A 21,170-nucleotide genomic window follows, 5' to 3' on the forward strand; every position below is an offset into this window, starting at 1 on the left:
AATAGAGACACAAAGGAAATTTGCTATTTGCTATGAAACAACTAGATAAATATACTGCTTGGGCATCAGGATTTGAAATTGAAATTTTAGGTCAGGGGCCATATTCTCTAAAGATCTCTCTTGTTTAATAAAAGGCACTAATGGGTAGTTATTTTTCAACCTTTCAAGTGCTACCTGCATAGTGACCTGCATAGGAGTGGTTTTTGTCTCCTCTCTTGCATACTGTTGGTAGAAAGCAGAGTGAGAATTGACCCCTCCCAAACAGGTATCACAATCTCAATCTGGATTCATTTAGCATTAAGTCTCATTCCCGATGTTAAGCTAAAAAGCAGAGGAAATCATCTCTCAGATTTACTTATTTTATGTACAAACTGGCCAGGTTCTACCATTACTTCAAACAAAGGCATTTTGTTGGCCTTTGCACAAAGAAGCTGCTTTTTTCTTGTTTCATAACTAAAATAGAATCTGAAGAAAATGAAAGTAAGGTTTGTGCTATGAAAATAGAATTTATATTGTTTCCAGCTGCACTTTTAAATACAAAATAAAACATAAAATTTCATATGCAGAGTATAAATAACTTTATTTCTGGTACAACCAGTATAAACATCTGACTTGCAGCAAGTGAGGACTACTCAGAAAAGGATCTTAACTGAGTTAAACTGATTATGCTTTGCTCTTTTCATTGATTAACAAGATTTATACATTGTTGAATAGCCAAAGCTTAGATAGAAAATGCACCATCTCTTTAATGGATATGTTCTTTGTACAAGTGTCAGCTGGAATGGTACCATGAAACCAGCTCTTGGATAAAGAGAGTGGCTGAATGCCTGAGTCACTGGCTTGGGACACTTTGAATATCTCTGGATACATTGACTGCATTGATAACTGACAATTCCTGGTATACCCTTAGTTTAACATGCCAAATAATTGTACCCATTCCTTGCCAGGCTGAGCATTGCAGAGGATACCAGTACCAGGCCATGACATATTAACAGCAACTTAGTATTGAACTTGGGAACTTACTCAACATAATAAGTGCCATAAATGGGATCATCAATTTTCTCCCAGCCATATGGAAGCTCTGAAAAACAAAGAGTTAATCCCTCTCAGTAAATGCAGTACAGAATGTAAATATTTCTAATAACAAAATTGTGGATCTTTGCCAGGTGTTGAGGCAAATAATAGTGAAATTAGATACAGTGATTTAAACAAATGCTAAATCTTGTACACACCCCATGGCAGCTACAAGTACTAGTAACTTGGAAATTTGCATGTAAAACCAGCTCTCAGTTTCTAGAGCAACACATTTTGGTTGAACTTCTTTATTGTTCCAGCAGCTGTACCAGCCAACAACTGTAGCCCATCTTGTGTGACATCACTGCCAGAGGAAGTGAAGGCATTCTGTTTTCACAAATAGGTTCACACAAAAATATTAATTCGCTTTTTGTGCTTTTTTGTAGGAGTCCTGGAAAAGTTGGTCTAAAAGGAATGAAAAGAATTTGTCTTCTGCCATATAAGTACAGTTAGTATGCTGAAATGTTTGCATTATACTTCATACTGCGATGGCAATTCCACAACCTCCAAAGGCATCCTGCTCCAAAGGTTAGTTATATACCAGGAATACAGGAGCACAAAACAGTACATGAAAGCCCAAACCAAAATAAGGTATTATAGCATCCTCTGGACATAAAGCTAATTACATTTTTCAGAAACAGAGATCCCTAAAACATTCTGGTGTCAACAATGAAACTGTTATAAATATTAATTCAATAATCCCAAAAATCTGCATTCATTTATACCCAAACTGCCACATATATATTTGTGTACATCCATACTTATTTTATTATCACTGACACTGAAAATGCTTCAAAAACACTATACTGCTAATAGAATTTCATCTTGTGTTTAAAAGACACCAGACAGAGGCAACAAGTACCTCAGCTGAACAGAGTAAAATCCTCAGTATCAGATGTGGCCACTTGGATGAAGGAGACTCACAAAGGGATGGGCATTCCCATGATGCACAGATATTGATTTCTCTGCAGTTAAAGACTAGGACACAATGTATCTGGTACTGACATTCTAATCGGCAATTTGACTCCGGAATTCCTTATCTCAGATTTATTTTTTAATTTTTAAACTCTGTTGCACTATTTTAAAGTAACGTTTTGAAGACAATGAGTAGTGAACTAGATAGAACAGTACTGATGTAGATCATATTGAACAGTCATTACACTGGTCATAAAGGAATAGTCATAGACGACTTGAGATTTTTTTTTTTTCCACTGACAATATGAATAGATAATTCCTGAATTGCTCAAAGGGCCAAATAGGAAAGTAAAGCTGGAGTAGCAAAAGGAAGGCTAAAGGGTTAAAAGGCCATGTTAATCTCTGCTTGTTACTTCTCCTTTAAATGCATCTGTAGTAGCTGATCCTTTCTTGAGTGAACCTGTTTACACTGCTGCGATCTTCATGTCACATTGCCCCCAGGGGATGCTCCTGCTCAGCCTATTCCAATCATGCAGTGAAGGATACAACCCCCTGCCAGAGACAGGCACATGAGGAAATGCCACATTTCTTTTTTTTAACAGAAGGTTTAATGTTGATACTCATTTTTTTCCTATATTCTTTATTAGCTTTGAAATCTTCCTAAGTCCACACTCTGAACAACTTTTGTCTGGGCTATTTTGTTATTGTCACGTCATAGGAATAAAGACAATATAAGGCATTCAAGCAGGTCACAGAATTACAGAATGGCTGATGTTGGAAGGGAACTTTGGAGATTGTCTAGCCCAACCCCTCTGCTCATAGCAGGGTCCTCCAGATCAGATTGCTCAGGACCATCTTCAGTCAGTGCTTGAATATATCCAAGGATGGAGACTCCTCAGTCCTTCTAAGTAACTCAGTCTGTGGCCTTTTGCCTCCTGTCCTGTTACCAGACACCACTGCAAAGAGCCTAGTTCTGTCCTAGCATCTCCCTTCATGTATTTATTTAGATTGACAAAATCTCCCTTAAACCTTCACTTCTCCAGGCTAAACCATCCCAGTCCCCTGATCATCTCAGTGGCCATTCACTGGACTCTTCTCTATGTGTGTCTCTCCTGTCCTGGGAGCCCTGGATCCAGCCCTCCAGCTGTGTCCCACCTGTGCTGAGCAGAGGAGCAGGATCCTTTCCTTCACCTGCTGGTGATGCTCTGCCACGTGCAGCCCAGGAGGCTGCTGACCTACGTTGGTGCAGGGCACATCACTGGCATGGCAAGGCTCCAAGCATTAGAAAGCCCTGGTGATGCTCTTTCTAGACTTCAGAACTTGAGTAAAATGAGGTGAATCACCCTACAATGGCTCTCACAAAATCATGTGTATCTTGGGAAAAGACTGTTTAATGCAGTCTATAAATATTCAAAAAGAAATCAGCTGATGCACAAATCCTGTACTGCCCCTACAGAAAGTTTAATTGCCAACTCATGCATGATAAGCAAGGCAAAAATCTGCTATGAAAAATTATGCTCTTACCAAACATGACACAGGATGAATGTAAAATATTAGCTTAAGTACTATTAGTGCATTTTATTTTCATGTAACTTTGCACAGTTTTCTTCTGCTAATTAACTGGATGTCCATCTAAAACTGTATTTCCTTAGAGAAAATTCAGAAAGGTACCAGTCATACCTGTACATAAAAATGCACACAAACATGTACTCAACCCCCCATACACATTCACACACAGGTATGCATAGGTTCATCTCCCAAAGTCCATTAGTAGATGCATTTTTTTTCCAAGTATGAAACAAACAAATAAATAAATAAATAAGTAGATATTTTGTCCAGTGGGTATTTTCATGTAAGTGTATAGACTACAAGTATATAGATGCAGATAAGATATTTCATGTTATGTACTCATAAAGATCTGAAATAATTGAGGATTCACTATTAACCTATAGGCCTATTTTTTCCTAAAATACAACTTAATCGTACTTATGAACTGGCACGACTATTGAGAAGGAAAAAAACCAATTCCATTCACTAGTGTAAAAATCTATAAAAATTCAATGTATTTGCCATATTGAGGAGAGCCCACTTTAAAATGCATGAATTGAATGAGTATTTAATATCATGAGATAGCCATGGATTCAGAGGAAAGAAAAACAAGATTACCTTTGTGTACCATAATACAATCCATGTAAGGTTATGCTCTGATTTTATTATTCCATTTAAGATTTGGCCTATAAGCTATGTTAAATTAAAATTCTGTGTTGACCAGTAAAACAAATTGCTGGAACACAAACCCCAGGCCCTGCCTGTCAAGAGTGGCAGATAAGATTAGTAGAGTGTAGTTTACTACAGAGGTTCTCTAAGAAGAATCTTCTGCTACATTAGCTTTCAGGAGCACTGTGATTATTTTTCATTACATTAAATAGTGGCACCTATTCCATTTTTCACTATTGAAATGAAAGATTAAAGGACAGAAATACTTTACTGCTTCATAAAACAGGAAGCTAAGCATTTGCTAGATTAGAAGTGAGGACATTATGGTTTCTCCTTTTGATTTCACTGTACTCAGGGATGATCATTAGGGATGAAAGTGAACAGTAAATATTTGCTAAAGAGAATTATTGTAAAACACTAGTGAAGGAGATTGCTGATGGCCACCATGATGTGAATAGGGAAAAGAGCTTTATCTTACAGCTTATATTCATTTGGTAGCATCAGCATGCTCATTTGTGTGCAATTTTTGCAAGCACTAGTTGATGGATACTGTGCTATTATATGACACACATCTTCATCTTTAGGAGCTCAACACTTCTACCACTCTTGTCCTCCAAGTCTATGGACTGATGAAGGCTTTTTCCCCATAGAAGGAAAAAAAATTAAAAACCTACCTTTTATTCCTAAATCTTAATATATAACTTCCTCCTATCATCCAGTGCTGGGTGTGTTCAGGAATATTTATAAAATCACCTTTTAAAAATGAGTAATAATTTGTGCAGTGGTTGGCAATGCTGACACCAGGAGTGGATGTAAAGGTGCTGGATAATCTGTATGGTATATTTATATCCTCCAGTTTTGCAATGCATGCTTCATTCCCTACAAGAGAACAGCATCTAACCAACACCAGTCATCCAAAACAACCTTGGCTCATTAAACATCTGGGTGAGCTTTTATTTCAGAAGATACTGCCTTTCTAAAAGTTAAATGTCCAGTGGTAATGATAGTCAGAAGAAAGCAAGGAAGTGAAACAAAACAAGAAAGAAAGCAAGAAAACAAGCAAGCAAGCAAGCAAGAAAGAAAGAAAAATGAAAAAGAGAAAGAGAAAGAAGGAAAGAAAGGAAAGAGTAATATGAATGAGTGGGTCACTTTAATAATCAATTGTAGTGCCTTCTCATCACAGACTGCTTATGCTAATGGTGCAGATGCTCTTACTCTGCCTTCTGAAAGCTGTTGCATTTCAGAATGATTTTTAATGGTGCTACTTAACATTCTCTAGGGATGGAGGAAAGAGTACATTTTGGATCTCAATGTGCCAAGATGAAAAACAGTTCTACCAAGCCTGGAGATTAATTTTTCTGAACTTTATCATTTACTAACTGAGTTAAGGAGAGTCATCAAAACTTCTCAAGGTTTCAGAACAACAGATATTGTGTCACTACCCTGCTGACAGGCTGGAAAGAAAGATGAGAGCATATTTCCTGATTCAGCTGCAAATCAAAATATTTGTATAGTTCAAAGGAATATAGCATTTGAGAGAAAAAGAAAATATAATGCCTGCTGTTGTTGAAAATATTGTCAATGAGCATGTGGAAGCTGTGACAGTCAACACAGGTTTGGTTCACCTGCCTTGTTAACACCCAGGCACAAGCCAAGAATAGTTTTCTAACCCACCTAGGAATTTTTTCAGAAAAATACTGTGTCTTCCCACTCAAAAGCCTGTGTTTTTTTAATCTCTTGCTTTCTCTCTTATCTTTCCTTTCTCCCTGTTTCAAATTCAGTTTTGCCTTTACAAGTCAGTTACCTACTACAGTGGGTATCAAAATGGTTGGATTAAAAGTTACAGAACAGTGCAGCCCCACAGTCCAATGCAGTGTCACAGTCTTCCAGTTTCTCTAAGAGATAAAGTCTTTGCAAATATTTGTCTCTCACTGCACAGCTTACACAAAAAGCATTGTTTGTATCACCCTAAGGCACAGCACAGACTCCCTGGGGGTGGATGCTCTCCAGGCATGCTGTGCTGCTCCCTCAGAGCTCAGGGTTGGAGATATTTGCTTTGGTTATTTTGTCTGTGCAAGTCCACACTGTCCAGCTGATAAATGAAACACATTGTGGTTGTGCTGCTGCTCCTGAAACTTCTGATACAGGTTGCTATAAGGAAAGAGAGGATAACACTACCCAGTGAAAAATCAGGATTTAACCTACTAGCCCCATACCTATGTGAATTCTGCTAGGTCACCTATCTGCATTCCACCTGGAGCTCAAAAATTGAACCAAATCAACAGGTATATCCTATGGTAACACTGAGTGGGTGGGGACAGAAAAAATTGATAAAAATTTGGAATTTAGACTGTTCACTCTCTCAGTGAAAATAACAACAAAGATAGGACTGAAAATTCCACCTTCACAAGAAAACCCCAAATTGATTATTCCTTTCACGGAAAATCTGGATAACCATCTCCAAGTCAAGCCATGTAAGTTCAATTTCAATGAAACTCATGTTCTCCAGCTGCCATTCTCATATCAGCAAATTTCACAGAATCATGACTGTTTACGTTCTGTCTGAAATCAAAAAGCCTTCATGTGCAATTTATTCCTACAAATAAAATGTCATTATGCAAAATTTCTCCTTGAAGAATGGAAATAAATGTCTAAGTAATACATCTGATAAATCTTCTTCCTTCTGTGCAGCTTATTGTGACATGCTCCATCCTTAATTATGTAGAACATAGATTACTTAATATTACTAAATATGCAGTAATATTTTTTCTCCAGCATTGTTACCAAGTGAAATACTGGCAGCAGTAGGGATATTTTTGAACATTAGGTACACTTGACTCCTCTGACATGCAAAACTGTGCAACTGCTAATTAAGATTTACATTAATGCAGTGAAAAAGTGTCAATGGAATTACTGGGGTTTAGGGGATTTTTTATTTATTTATTTTTAAATAAAAAAGAGTTTATAAAGGGCTTGTTAGCTTTTCATTCAAATAAAAATTAAAACCAAATTCAATGAAAAATTAAAAATCAATTAGAAATAGATAAGGAGGAAAATAACTTATATGTTGAGAACTTAGCTAGATTGCTGTAAGCAGTACGTGAGATGGTTTCCTTAATGAAGATTTAATAAGGAACTCAGTGCTCAACAAGTAAGCAGACAATAGCTGAAGCTGGTCAAAAGTACTCTCCATGGGTCTTTTCAAGAGAAAGTCAAGAGTTTCTATTTAAAGATTTCAAACAAATTACAAAATCCTGTTTTCCATGTATTTATAAATAAATAATCAGCTGCTGCTGATTATCACATCTCCTGCTAATTCTTGCTGTTGGTTCATAACAGGTCCAGGCATGCATCACCTCTCATTGGCTTATCTGGTACCTGCAGCAAAAGCTCATTCCCCAAAACTGTCAGAAAGCTTGCTGCCTGCTTATCTCCTCCCTTTTGCCCCTGCAGCAGGTGTCAGGGAGATTAAAGTTCCCCATGGAAGCCAGGATCTGTGATCAGAGACTTACTTGAATTGTTTAAAGTGTGTTTTCTCACCCTGATCAGGGGATCTGTGACAACAACCCAGCATGGGCTCCTTCACTGTCCTCTCCTCTGATCCTGCCCATGGACTCTCCATCAGCTGCTGTGCATGGAGGAAGCTCCTTTTCCCTCCTCTCTAGCCACCTGTCCTGGTCAAACAAGTCATTTTGCCTTGTTTCTGGGTGATTTTCAAATTACAATACTGAACTTTAATTAAAGTTTCAATCAACATTAGAAAGCATTTGTTTGATGACTGCCTTTTTCTCACTGGGTCTTGGGACTCTCAAGTCAGTGTTTCAAAATATATCTCATAGAACAATGCTGTCTTGCTTTGGCTTTCTTTGGCCTTGTTATTACAAGGCAATTGGCAATTACTTAATTACTTAATGTTATTTGACAGGCCAGTGATGCAAATTGATGGATGTATTATAAAAATATAGCATCTGTAGTGATAATGTAAAAAAAAATAGCCAAGTATTACTTTGAATGCTTACCATGAACTGATTATCTGTGGGTGGTCTACAAATAAAAAGCTATCCTGTTCAGACTGTAAAATTTCAAAGGTGCATTATTTATTTGTGATGAGCTGCCTCAGAATCACCAGATACTGACCCTGGATGGAAATCTGAAAGCACGTTAAATAAACTAGTGCTCTGATCAAGTACAACTACATTTTTGTGTTTTATCTACAAATGGCCAGTGAAGTTCTATACAATCAGATTGAAAAATCCTCCTCAAGGTACTTTCTATATGATCTGTTTCCATGACTACCATGCTTTTTAATAACATGTTCCTACAGTTCTGAACTTGGCTGCATATACATAATGCACATACAGTAGTTGTTTAAACTGTACTTGATGAAATAGATAAATCAATACAATTGAAAGATTACATTGCACCGGAGAATATTCATATTAACACTGCACCTGTTGAAGCAGCAGCTAATTCTTCATTTATACTAATTAGTCTGGTTCTTCTCAGTGGCTTCATTGCTTTGTTCAGAGTGAGAACTTTAAGGACCCATTTTTATTACTTTTTGCTTTGCTGTACAATCAATAAAAAGCTGCTTGGTTGCATGGAACTTCTTCTTATGACTTATTCATCATTATGCTTTAGTGATATTTATGGGGAAACTCACTCCATACTTTAAACATTATGTTAAAGAATCCCTTGGCATTTGAGTGACAAGCAAATATATATGAATTTGCAAGCTTATTTTTCTTTATTTGAATTGTAATGCCATCTGTCAAAACTCACTCTCAGCATGGTTCTGTGACAGCTTCAGAGAGGAACTTTGCATGAGAAACAGGTGTGTGGTCCTTTGTTAATGTACCAGACACAATGTGCTTGCATTCACAAGGGTACTTTGCCCTTTTAGTGTCAAATTAATACATCTATTTTTGTCAATGACAAACTAATCAGGTTTCTAAGTTGTTTTTCCTTCAATGGTTTTCACTGTGTGGGATAATAATACAATAAAGATCTACCCATGTCTTCTTCATGTTTCAATGTTCATGGCATGTCCTAACATGGAGGAAAAGTTATAGGAAGAAAGAAAAATAAAAGGAAGGCAAAGGGAATGCAAAATATGTGTATTGTCACTTTCTATGACATTTCAGCAGATAAAAATAAAAAATCACTACTATGAAAGAAGATGAAAGAAATACTTTGCCTTCCTTTTATTTTTCTCTCTTCCTTCTCAATATAAAACTTCCCTCAGAGTGAATAGAGTAGCAGCCTAAACATTAGAGAAGGGACTGAGAGGACACTGTGTTAGTGGGATAGAGAAGGAAATGGGGCAGAGAGATGGAAAAAACAGTTATCAGAAGAAGAAGAGAGTGTCTGCTCACTTCCTTCATATGTGTGCAGCAATAGACTATTTGCATGTCAGGGAACTCTCAGGTTACTCAGTCATGTCTGTCATAAACAACAACCCAGAGAGATGAGGCATCTGACTTTCATGATACTGATACATGCAATTTTGGAATCAGCAACTGATCTACTTAATTCCAACAGAATGTCAGCTTTTCCTCAGTGTATGCCCTGGCACGGGTACTATATAAATTGGCTATTTAAATTCAATTAATTCATTTTAATTGCATTTGTGCTAAATGGTAGAAGGTAAGTCTCCAAATTGAAGTTGGACCAACTCAGTGGCAGAATAAACAAATTTGATTTCCTCTTTTTCTGCCAGTCTTTTAATTTCTGCTCTTTACTGTACTCCAGTTTCTTCAGCTTTTTAAATATCAAGGTCACAACAAGTTCTTGAAATAAAAGAGACCTCCAGATTGCTTCTCCTACAACTATCCCAAAAGATGTATGGTCTATCCCAAAGTTACTACAGAAGACAGGAACATGAAACACAAAAATGGAATAGATTTCTCACTGCACTATTTCATTTCAGCCTAGCTTTGCCTAACTACTTCATGCCTTTCTAATTCTTCTGTAAACCAGCTAAGAAGTAATCAGATAAAGGCATAAAAAGATGTCTTTTACAGACTAACCTAGTGAAATTTTTTGAGGATTTCTCCCTATGGCCAAGGAGAAAAATTCAGACAGAGTAATTAGGCTGAGTCCCCTCAATGTCAACACATCCTGTTCAGAAGGCCCAGTAAGAAAGAAAGCAGCATGACCTTACTGACTACAGCCTCAGTTAGTTACAAAACCACATGTATGAGGGCCCAAAAGTAAAATAAAAAAGTGCTGTTCAACATAGGCTGTCCTTAAATCACTAGAAAAGAGTCTGAGTACATCAGACAAATAAACTGCAGGAATTGCAAGCAGAAGAAATTATAAGATGGATTTTGTTGTCATTGTGTGTAACTATGCATAGCTGTATTATAACCAGGGAAGAGCAAATAAGAAAAGAACAACTTTTTGTGGCTGGTTATGTTTCTATTCAATCATTTGCAGTGTTCATGAAACTTAATAACCTGTGCTGACCATCTGCAGAGAGAGGATGAAAATTTATTGAGACTTCTATATTGGACAGGTGTAGAGACTATAATCTTAAAGACAAGCAGAGCTGGAAGGAACTTGATTTTTTATCTCTATTGATAGGCACTCTACTTATACATAAAGTAATGGTGGAATTTTCAGCCATAGCTTTCACATGCAGGAGAATGGGAAAAATTAATTTTCTTTGTAATTTATGATATATCCACCCTGTGCACTTACCAAGAGTTAGTTATGTTTGTCCTTTGCTAACTTTAATTATTTTGAGAAAAATGTTATATACCTACTGAATATGTGTGCTTAGTTCCCAAATTTGCCATTTGGGCTGAGCTACAGTGAGGACTTGTGGATTTAAACTGGTGTCTACTTTCTTTCTGTATTTAGGTGCTTGCAATTCACAGGCTTGGTTAACATCTGGTTCACTGGTCTGTGCTCACAGAAATAGACGATTTCTGTACCATGGGAAAAAAATAAGCCTCTAATCTTATATCAGAAGCCTTAAAAATGCAGGGGAATGAATGCTACATGCATTTTAGGTGAATGTTTGTCTCTGCTCCGCTGACAAAAATAGTTGTTCAAGTGCCATGTTTATAAACTGGTTGGGTTGGAGCACTTCTAACACCTGTGGCAATGGCAGGCTCTGCCAGCCTTTTAGCAGACAGTGAAATGATAAAAATGTATTAGCTTTCCACTTTTCAGTTGCAGTGCTAATTAGACAAGGCAGCTGGTGCTGCAGGAAAATCTGTACTTTTAACAGTAAAGGAGTTTAAATGGAAGGAGGGAACATGGTGTTCTTCACAACTGTCTCATTTTGGTCTTTAATCTCTTTTTTCCTTCCAGCATTTTAAAATGACTAGGTGATGAGAAAGGATTAAGGGACAGGAAGACTGGTGGAAATATTGAGAGAAAGCAATGGTGTGCCTGTGAGGAGAGGATGACATGGCATGATAGCTGGGCAAGAATTGCTTGGATTGCCCCTGAATTGCTCATTTCCCTCTATATATTATGTCTCTCCTTGAATTGTCAATCTCTTCTCATTTTTGAAATTGTTTGAGTCAGTAATAAGCAGGATACCCTTTGGTCTCCTAAAAGTGACAGAAGACAACGGTGTCTGCTGCAAATTAAAATAAGAACAACTGTTCCTACAGTTTGTACCATATAGCCTAAAGAAGAGAGAATGTCTACAACTTCTGAGTTTGGAGAAGCTGAGTCTGCATATCTGTACAAAGTCTAAAAGAAAAGGGGGGGGGGGGTGTTGTAATAATAATTTAAAATCATGTGCTGGTTGCTCCTTTAAACACAAAGCCCCCAGTGATATGAACATATAACTCACCAGTGAGTGTTTAACATCTCAAGGATTTGATAAAATTAAAACTCATTTAGATGCCAGTCTAAGGTCCTCCTGAGAATATCCGCATTTCCTTATCTTCCTATATATAATAAAGGTAATTAATGCCACTCAGTTTCTTTAGGACTACAACTGTGAACAGGATAATATGGGCTGTATCAGGCCTGTCAGGTTTACATTATCCCAGATTCTGATGTTCACAACACTTAATTGTTATGTGGTGGAATGACCCTGACTGGGTGACAGGTGCCCACAAAAGCCACCCTCTCAATCTCCTCAGCTGAACAGGGCAGGGAAAATATAATAAAGGTTCCCAATTCCAGCATGGATTTCTCCAGGGTTACAGGTGGATCTCTGCTCCCCCATGGACCTCCCTGGGTCCATGCAAGCCCAACACACATTGTTTTCTCAGATTTCCAGTATCCTGCACTCTTGTGTTAGGCATGATGATATCTAATTACCTGCAAAATTGGGGGTCTACTGAGCAACTGCAATACTACAAACATCAAGGTCATTCTCATGTCCCTTCAGAACAGGGCAGTTAAAAGCAATTGGTGTCACTGTCTCTGAGCTAAACTCTGCCAATTTGCAGGTCAGACTTCTGCTGTCCAGACATTAGTAAGGTTCTGAAATAATTTAATAAAGTGAACTAAGACACCAGCTACTCATGGCAATCAATCCCAGGCATTGCCCTCCAACTTGGTGACAACATACTGAAATAGCCAATGAAAGCAATGAAAAATACTGTATTAGTATCAAGGTCCCAGAAATCATCAATTCTCAATTCAGTGTGTTCACACAGCAAAACTGGAAGTCTGGAGGCTGTTTTGCCCTAAAAATGGCAGGCAACAGCACCTTCTTTGCTGTAGCAAAAGCAATTCACTGCAACCAGACAGCAATTAAACCATTTCACAGATCCAATTATCCCTGACTGATGGGAGATTATATTCAGTTTTCCCATAGCCTTCTGGGATCTTTCTCTTAACTGATAATAGCAATAGGTTTATTTATTTTTATTACAAGTATTAACATTGAAAGATTTTTAAAAGACTGGAAATTTTCTGTGGGTCTACTGATGACTATGTTATTTTGTGTAATCACACTTGTCTCTCATGAGGAGGAGCTCTCAATATGCAGAGCACACAACTTTGATACAGATACTCTTAAAGTCTTCTACAATTCAAGGTTACACAAATAAGGAAAAACCTTTCTTTCACAACACTGTACAAACCTGAGATAATCTGGGTAATTTTATAGCAGTGAGAAAGAAGGGATATTTAGCAGGGCAAAAGGACTGAGGAAACAGAGACATGTAATGTGGAAGTTGCTGCAGTAGGAACATTTCTGTGCATGGGCACATGAATTTACATCTCCCACTGGCAGCAGCTTCCCAGCCCTGGTGGGACCCAGACTGATCCCTGCAGCACAAAGAACCTGCACCAGTGCCACCACTTGATGGGAAGCAGCACAGTTCAACCCCTGGTCCATTATCCACTGTGGATCTTAAAAAGCAGAAACTATTTATGGAGGGTTTTCTGTGGGCAGGGGGTGGTCACTCCTCAAGGGAACCTGCTGCTACTGCCTCACAAGTAGGTCACTTACGTTTTTTAATTTGATAAACTGCTAAAAATTTCTGATATTAAGGACAAAGACTGTGACAGTAAAGGAAAAAATATAATAAAAACCAAAACCAAGGACATCAGGACTCGATCTTGTGAGAACAAAATATTGGATTAAAGAAAGGGAAAATTCATTCAGTTATTGCAATATGAATGGTTTGAGATGCCAACTATGAATACAAAATTCAATTTTTAATCCATCTAAAAGTGTATGTCTGCAGTCTTTGATTTAAACTTCTGTCTAACACAGATCTTATTAAATAGATGAAAATGTTTGAAAGAAAAGAGAACAGAATCAACTGCATAACTTTTTCTCTTCTCTCCAAAAACAATCTTGATCTCTTCAGGATAGCACACAAAGGCCTTCAATGTTTTCCCTAGACTAGTTTTCGCCCTTTTTATTTGTTTTTTATATTTTACTGGCTATTTTTGATAAACTTTGTGTTTTCTAGAGGCCAGAAAATGGGATTCTCTGCTAATGGTTCTACTATCATTTCACGTTCCTTTTTTAAGTGATATAACCTTATTAAATGAACAGAAATAAAACAAATTTGCATAAGCAGATTTTGAAAATGTCAAAGTGCAATTTTCAGTAAGGATAACCTCTTTTCTGATGTCCATTCCAAACCATGTAGAAGACTGACAACATCCACAGATTATTTTTCACATTTGCCAAAGAAAATGCCTTATAACTCCATTTGTATGCAGTAGATGCAAGACAAAAAAAAAAAAGAAGATAACAAAATCAGACAGTGTTGCCATATGTTCCAGTATAGAAGCAAATTATAGTACACTAACACCCCATCACTATCATATAAAAACACAGCAAAGATAAATGTATCCTAAAAAATCTACTAAAGAATTAAAAGATGGATAAGATAGCAGTGTTAAATTAAATTAACCAATTTAGCCCCCCCCCCTTTTCCCTTCAACATTCCTATTCCCTTTTTAAAATTTTTCTTCCCATTATTAATATTGCTACATGTTCATTCAGCACTTGCTCTCACTATCATTAGAGATCTTAACGTAATCTTTGACCAATAGCTTAATATTTATTTTTTTCTTACAATTAAATCTTCCAGGAACTATAGCTTGAATAGCTTAAGAATATGTAAGCTTCTTATGTCTGTTATATCAAAAAATCTCAGCCCACACGTTACTGATCCTCATAGCATCAAGTCATACTGTTATATATGCTGCTCTGTCAAATTTCTTTTTGTTTTTTTAAACTTGAAACATGTGACTTATCTAGTTTAGTGCTTTAATACAAGTCTAGATCTTCTCATTTCAGCCCTCTTTCTTTTTCCCATCAAAATTTATTTCCCTTTGAAAGAAGTTTAGGATCAAGGTAGGCTATGCTTTGCTTTTCTACAGTTATCTCTATGTGTGGGTATTGTTCTGGATTGAGGGTATCTTCTACTAGGTGAGCCTTCAGCTGAGTTCTGAACACTTCATGTACACCCAGAGATGGAGCTGGAAATGTGAAAAAATATGGGAAATCCCTGTATTTAAGGTTCTGCTTCCCAAGTATATAGATTTACTGGATTCTTTAGTTTCCCATTTATCTTCAGAAGAAGGAATAATTATCCATGGGATAATAATCACATTAAAAACTCCAATGGAATGACAGGAGAAATGAGGAGGGCTTTGAGCAACCTGGTCTGGTGAAAGATGTACCCATGCATGGCAGGAAGGTTGGACCAGATGATCTTTGAAGGTCCCTTCCAACACAAAACATTCTGTGATACAAAGGCCAGTTGGCAACGTGCAATGTGGACAGTTTGTCTCCAGGAATGACAATTTCTCTACAGACAAGCTCCTTCTTTTGTTGCTCCTTCCACCCCCTCTCTTCTCTCCACAGTCTCCAACCAGTCACTGTTCAGAGATACTTTTTCCAGATCTTCAGTTCTGTTTTCATATACCTTCTCACAAATGTGTTCCCTCTTTTCTGAATAATTTTTTTTGCACGTTGCCGCTAATAATTTGTGTTGATTCACCCTGAATTAGCATTTGAAATGAATCAGAAATCTAAAGAAGTGCCGTGACTTATACAAAATTTGTCAAAAAGTGGCTTTTCTCAGGACTGCTGGTTGTTGGTGATGGTGTAGGTGGGTTTCTCAGCCCAGCAAGGTGTCATTGCCACAACTTTTTTTGAGCAGACACAAGTCTAATAATACATTAGTCATTCATATGGCATTCTTCCCCCAAAATAATCATCTTGGAGCATCTGAAGGTGTGTGAACTGATCCAGTGCAGTGTGCAAAACCTGACTGGCCTGACAAAAACCAATACTCTAGGTCTAACGAAGCCCTTATAATGAACTGAGGTGTAATTGCAGGATTTCCATCGAACAAAAGGGACCAAATGTTGCCCTCAGTCTGCAGAGTGTAAGCCCCCACTGCAGCCATTTACACAATTTAGGTCCCAGAAACAGTCTAGCAATAGACTTGGCAGCCCAGAGCTGCATGAAAACAAAATTTATCTTGCTACAGCTCATGCAGAGTAAGACCTATAATAGCTAGTCAGGCATCCCCTCAACACGTTTTGAAAGCTGATTTCTAATTTGTTTGCTGCACTGGAGTTGTCAAGAGTTTTCATAGATTATAAGTTGTTCTGGGCTGAGATCAGCTAATACCCATTTATTTGGTAACCTCAAAAAAAGACTCTCTTTTATTCCATGTGACAGTACATATTAATAATCATAAAGTCATAGCAGCAACAGGTCAAGGAATGGCAAAACACAGTGTTTTCAGAGTAACTGAAAATTATTCTGTAAAACTTCTAAGCAAACATAATAAAGGCAGGCCTGTTGAAAAAAGTTTTTATCTGAGATATAGAATGAAAATATTTTATCTATGATAAACAGCAAATTAGAAAAGAATTCTATATTCTTAGCAGGCTGAGATGGAAGCAGATGGAGAAATTGATAAAATGGAATAGATGGCATTTCAGCTTCTGAGCTATACTGTTGAGAATTTTTTCTTTTCTGAGATTTCCAGGATACACAGATATGTTTCTATTCAATTAAGCCTGAATTTGCCTCCAGTTACAACTCAGCATTTATTGAATTGCAAGGATCCTTATATTCAAAGGTTTTTGTGCTGACTTCAGGTAAATCATGATTCACAGCAGCAGCATCCACACTACTGAGGTATTTTATGTTTGTTCTTTAAATTACTTGCTCAAAGCAATACTTGCCTTCCCAATGTGTAGCTGAATAACTAATTCTCCAACAGCTTAGCAGAATCTTTTCCATATGAAATGCCAAATCTGGTTTCTGTGCTCAGCTTTCTTCTTTCACAAGACTACTGATATATGCTTACACACTACTCCAAAATATCCACGAAGTACAATAACACTATGTTAAGAAGCATTTAGAAAGTTTAAACTGAGCTTTTGATTCATGATATTTCAACCAAGAGATTAGCTGATTAAATCTGACAAAATAATGGCACCTGCTTCTGAATGTGGAGTTGTTATTACTGGTGGCATAGTTAAAGTTCTTTGAGATTGGTAGCTACAGCTTGTACTGAATCCCTTGGACCTGGGCCAGCACACATTAAAGTCAATAGAAAGGAGATTTGCTTGAGCTGAAATTAATCAGAAATGAACTCATGACATTTAGAGCTAGCAAAATTGTATGTATTGTCTACTTAGTTTGCTGGATGCATGGTTGTTTTACCTACAGAAGCAATGGTTATCATAATAACTTCTGGAATGCAGAAATGGGGATACTTCCAAAGGCACAATGTCAAGTCCTTCACTCCTAATGAAATTATCTTTAAATACTCCCTTTAATAGCATGTTTTGTTCATGCAAGGGGGTAGAAATACTCAAAGGAAAAGATGAAAAATTTTATTTTCACAGGAAAAGCATTAGCTTTATAATATCTTTTCTTTAGAATATACCAATGTTTTTAGACCTCAAATAAATTACGCAAATACTATTATGCTCATTTTTGCAGATGGGGATGCTGAAACACAGATGCAATTTCTCATAGTCACACATTAAATTCTTGGCAGTGCATGGGACAGAGTCCAGGACTGCTGATTCTCTGTGAACCACTAGACTACATTACTCTCAGCATGATTTAAAGAGCCACCTTCAGACTTAGAAGACAGCTTTGTAAAATATAATTTTGCAAAAGATTCTCGGCTGGATTTCACATGCAGTACTTCTAAGTCCAATTTTTTCCACTCATCCTATTTCCCAGGTTTTTGAATTCACAATATGTTTTGGGATTAGCTTCTGAGAGCCTTGAGTTTCAGCCAAACATGGATTATGGATCAGATAATGCTAATTACAATTAATAATGTGGGCAATACTATTGTAAATTGAGAAATTACCATGGAATTAATTCTGTCACTGAAAGTTGGAGTAATGCTACAAGAACACAAAATCCATAACTAGGGACCAAACTATGATAAAGAGTTATCTTTCAAATATTTATTCTGAATGGAGTTGGATGATAAAGTAAATTTATCTACAGACCCATAACTATTCAGAAACGGTGAATAAGATTTTGAAAGATTTGGCTGGTGCTATTTTTTCTGGATGAGATTAGTGAGAATAATACTTGTTTAATTTAAACACAGTGTGGAATTACTTCCCATCATGGCCTTCGTTTTCAGAGAAGATTTGAAGGAAATCCACCATTTCCCAGAAATATAGCCTAACTGGTGTTCTCAGCCTAAAAGCAACTGTTTTCATTTGATTTTGCTTTTCCAGTTCTTGTGATTATTTGTTTAACAGATTAGAACATGGAGTTCACATATTTTCCTATACAGGAGCATTCTTCTCACTTGGTTGAAAAACTACCCATACTCTGCATTTTTTACTGGTTGGCTTTGCACAAAATGGAAGGGATTAAGCACAGGATGGATTAAAAAAGCGATGACACATGACAGTCTGGCATAAACCTATAACTGGTAAACCTCTTCCCCAAACTATTATGACAATTATGTTACTTTCTAAAAAATTCCTGTAAAATACAATGTGATTCACTTTTTAAAATTTGAGATGAAATACTGACTAGTATAAATCTTTTACTGATGCTATTACAGATGTACTGATGCTACACTAGAGTGCATCATGGAAGTAGAATATGTTGCTGGATATAAAAATTGTAAGTTTGAGCAAGGTTGACCAGCATGTTTAATAACCTCTTACACATCAACATCTGAAAGCTGAATGATGCAACAGACAGCAGTGCCTTTGTGACAAGTTTTTTTAGTTCATCTGTAACTCTTAGATATTGAAATGTTCTATTCCTGGCTCACAGGCATCATAAGTACACAGCATCACAAAATGTTTCAAACCAGCAGTCGTGGTGGATGCTTTGAAAGCACAGCACAAATATAGCATTTCACTTCTTTTCAGTATCAAAGTGACGTAATAAAGCACCAGTCAAAAAAGAGCAGAGATTTTGGAGAATGGCAAGTGACCAAGGAAACTATGACAACAGCATTATAATAAATTCATCTCTCAAAGGGCTTTGACAACTGTGCAGGCACTTGGATTGTTAGTGTAGCATATAAAATATGGAAAAAAAGCCCCACATTTTCAGACCCAAGGGATGGTGTATTAAGTGGGCTCACTGCCCCACTAATGCTGTGACACAGCTCCAGGAGCAGACTGAAGAGCAGCCAGACTGGAGTCTGAACAGAGCAGGCACCCAAATATACAATACACACATCCAATTTTGTGCATCTACAGGCACACTCTGCTTTGGAGGTCTCACTCTGGAACATTTAGACATATCAAGCATGATTTTATAATTCAGTGGATGTTTTCACTGTATTATCTTTTTAACACTGATGTAGTTTTTTCCTCTTGCAGAAATCACAAGCTAGCAGAGAATGGCTCTAAAACAAATGGAAAACCAAACCAAAAGGAAAAAAAAAATCTTTGTAAGGCAGTGACCGACTCTCTACTATCTTACTGAAGAATATATTAAAGGTGCAACATTGCATTACCAACTTTAAAACCTTAAATAACCTCAGCTAGAAACATCACTTCACTTTTTGCAGGTTTTTTTAAATGAGAAACTATGCTGGAAAACAACCTGATTTAAAGAGTTTGAACTCAATAGTTTTAAACTTCTTTGGTAAAAGAACATAGAAAAAGCCAACAGAAGAAATAAAATCCTGCCAGGCTATCTGATGCTAACATCTCTATAATTCAGTTTCTCAGAAGACAGAAATCTACCTGATTTGTCTCTTTAAACTAAATTCAACTGGATTTCCTCAAATACACTTAAAGCCTTAAGTGTGACTCATTTCAATTTAGGATCTAGAGAGCAAGGAGAAATAATTGATCCTGGAGGAAAAAAAAAAATAACAGAAAAAATCAAAACAGAACTGCAATGCAGAAAATCAGCAGTTATAAAATGTGAGTTTCAGCCCATGATACTCTGGAGTGGAGGTCAGGTGAGTATGAATGATCACATGAAGGAAAGTGGGGATGGTGCCTCCTTCTTGCAGCCAGGTCTGATGAGTCTCAGATCTAACCAGTTACTGTGGTTAGTAATTGGTGGTACCAATGACTTCACCACCCTCTGATGAAGCAAAGAGAAACTGTCCAGAAAACCTGTAATATGAAGCAGTATGTACATTTTAGCAAGGCCATATTCACACTCACACAGGTGGCAGCTGCAGTTTAAAGCAACTAGCCCGTGATTCTGTAGCAATTATGATTATTCAAATGTGTGCCCAGAACACAGGGGGTTCTCCTGGCTCTGTTGGAGGGACACAGGAGAACACTCCTGGGTCAGATATACAAGCTCTCCATGGAGCTGCTTTCTAGTGGCTTCAGAGCCAGACCCTAATGCTGGGGCAGTGCTGGTCACAATGACTGCCCCAAGCTGCTGGAAAACTCCCCTCACAACCTTCCTTGCTTTGAAATTCTGATAGGAAATTGAAATGAAAGTGGTCCAGCTCAGAAAAATATATTTGGGACAATGATAAAAAAAAAATCAATAGATCTTGATTTTGAAATGCTATAAGGGAATTTCTGCTTGGGAACAGAACTTAAAGAAAATTTTTTGCATCAAGCAGGGCCTTTTGTAGACTCAAAATAAAAATCACTAATGTTTCAAAACCTGGTAAGGTATAATTTCTGAAGATCCTGTCCTTTCTGAGCATGCATAAAAGTGTCAGCTGATGAGACAGAAATGTGCACCTTCTTATCACACCTGCACTGCAAACATATCTGCATGAGATAACAAGTGACAATATCAGGCTTTGTAAGCACCTGTTCTTTCCAAGATCCTGTAATCCAAGATACTTCAATCACACCATTCCTTGTCTGCTGGGAGCACTTGTGTGCTCTATTCTGTCAAGCCCTCTGCTGCAGAAGGCCCTACAGAGGTCACAGAGCTGTCCACAGGCACAGCCCAGCCACTCTGCTGCTCCTCACAGGAAGGAAAGGCTGCCATTGAACCTGCTCTTTGCAAAGCTGCAGATAAACCACATGAACAGAAATAGCTCAGAGTCATTCCCTCCCCTCAGCCCACACTT

General features: G+C 37.4%; 1 protein-coding gene across 7 annotated transcripts in view; it reads right to left on the reverse strand.

Moving 5' to 3' along the window:
* Positions 1–21,170, reverse strand: part of MAGI2 (membrane associated guanylate kinase, WW and PDZ domain containing 2) — a 685,143-nt gene that overhangs the window by 152,040 nt on the left and 511,933 nt on the right. For all 7 annotated transcript variants that reach the window (XM_079303121.1, XM_079303120.1, XM_079303125.1 and 4 more), the window contains exon 7: positions 1,024–1,081. In XM_079303121.1, the coding sequence (XP_079159247.1) occupies positions 1,024–1,081 (58 nt within the window). The remainder of the gene's footprint in view (positions 1–1,023; positions 1,082–21,170) is intronic.

The sequence above is a fragment of the Erithacus rubecula genome, assembly GCF_903797595.1.
Source record: "Erithacus rubecula genome assembly, chromosome: 4".
Classification (NCBI taxonomy): Eukaryota; Metazoa; Chordata; class Aves; order Passeriformes; family Muscicapidae; genus Erithacus; species Erithacus rubecula.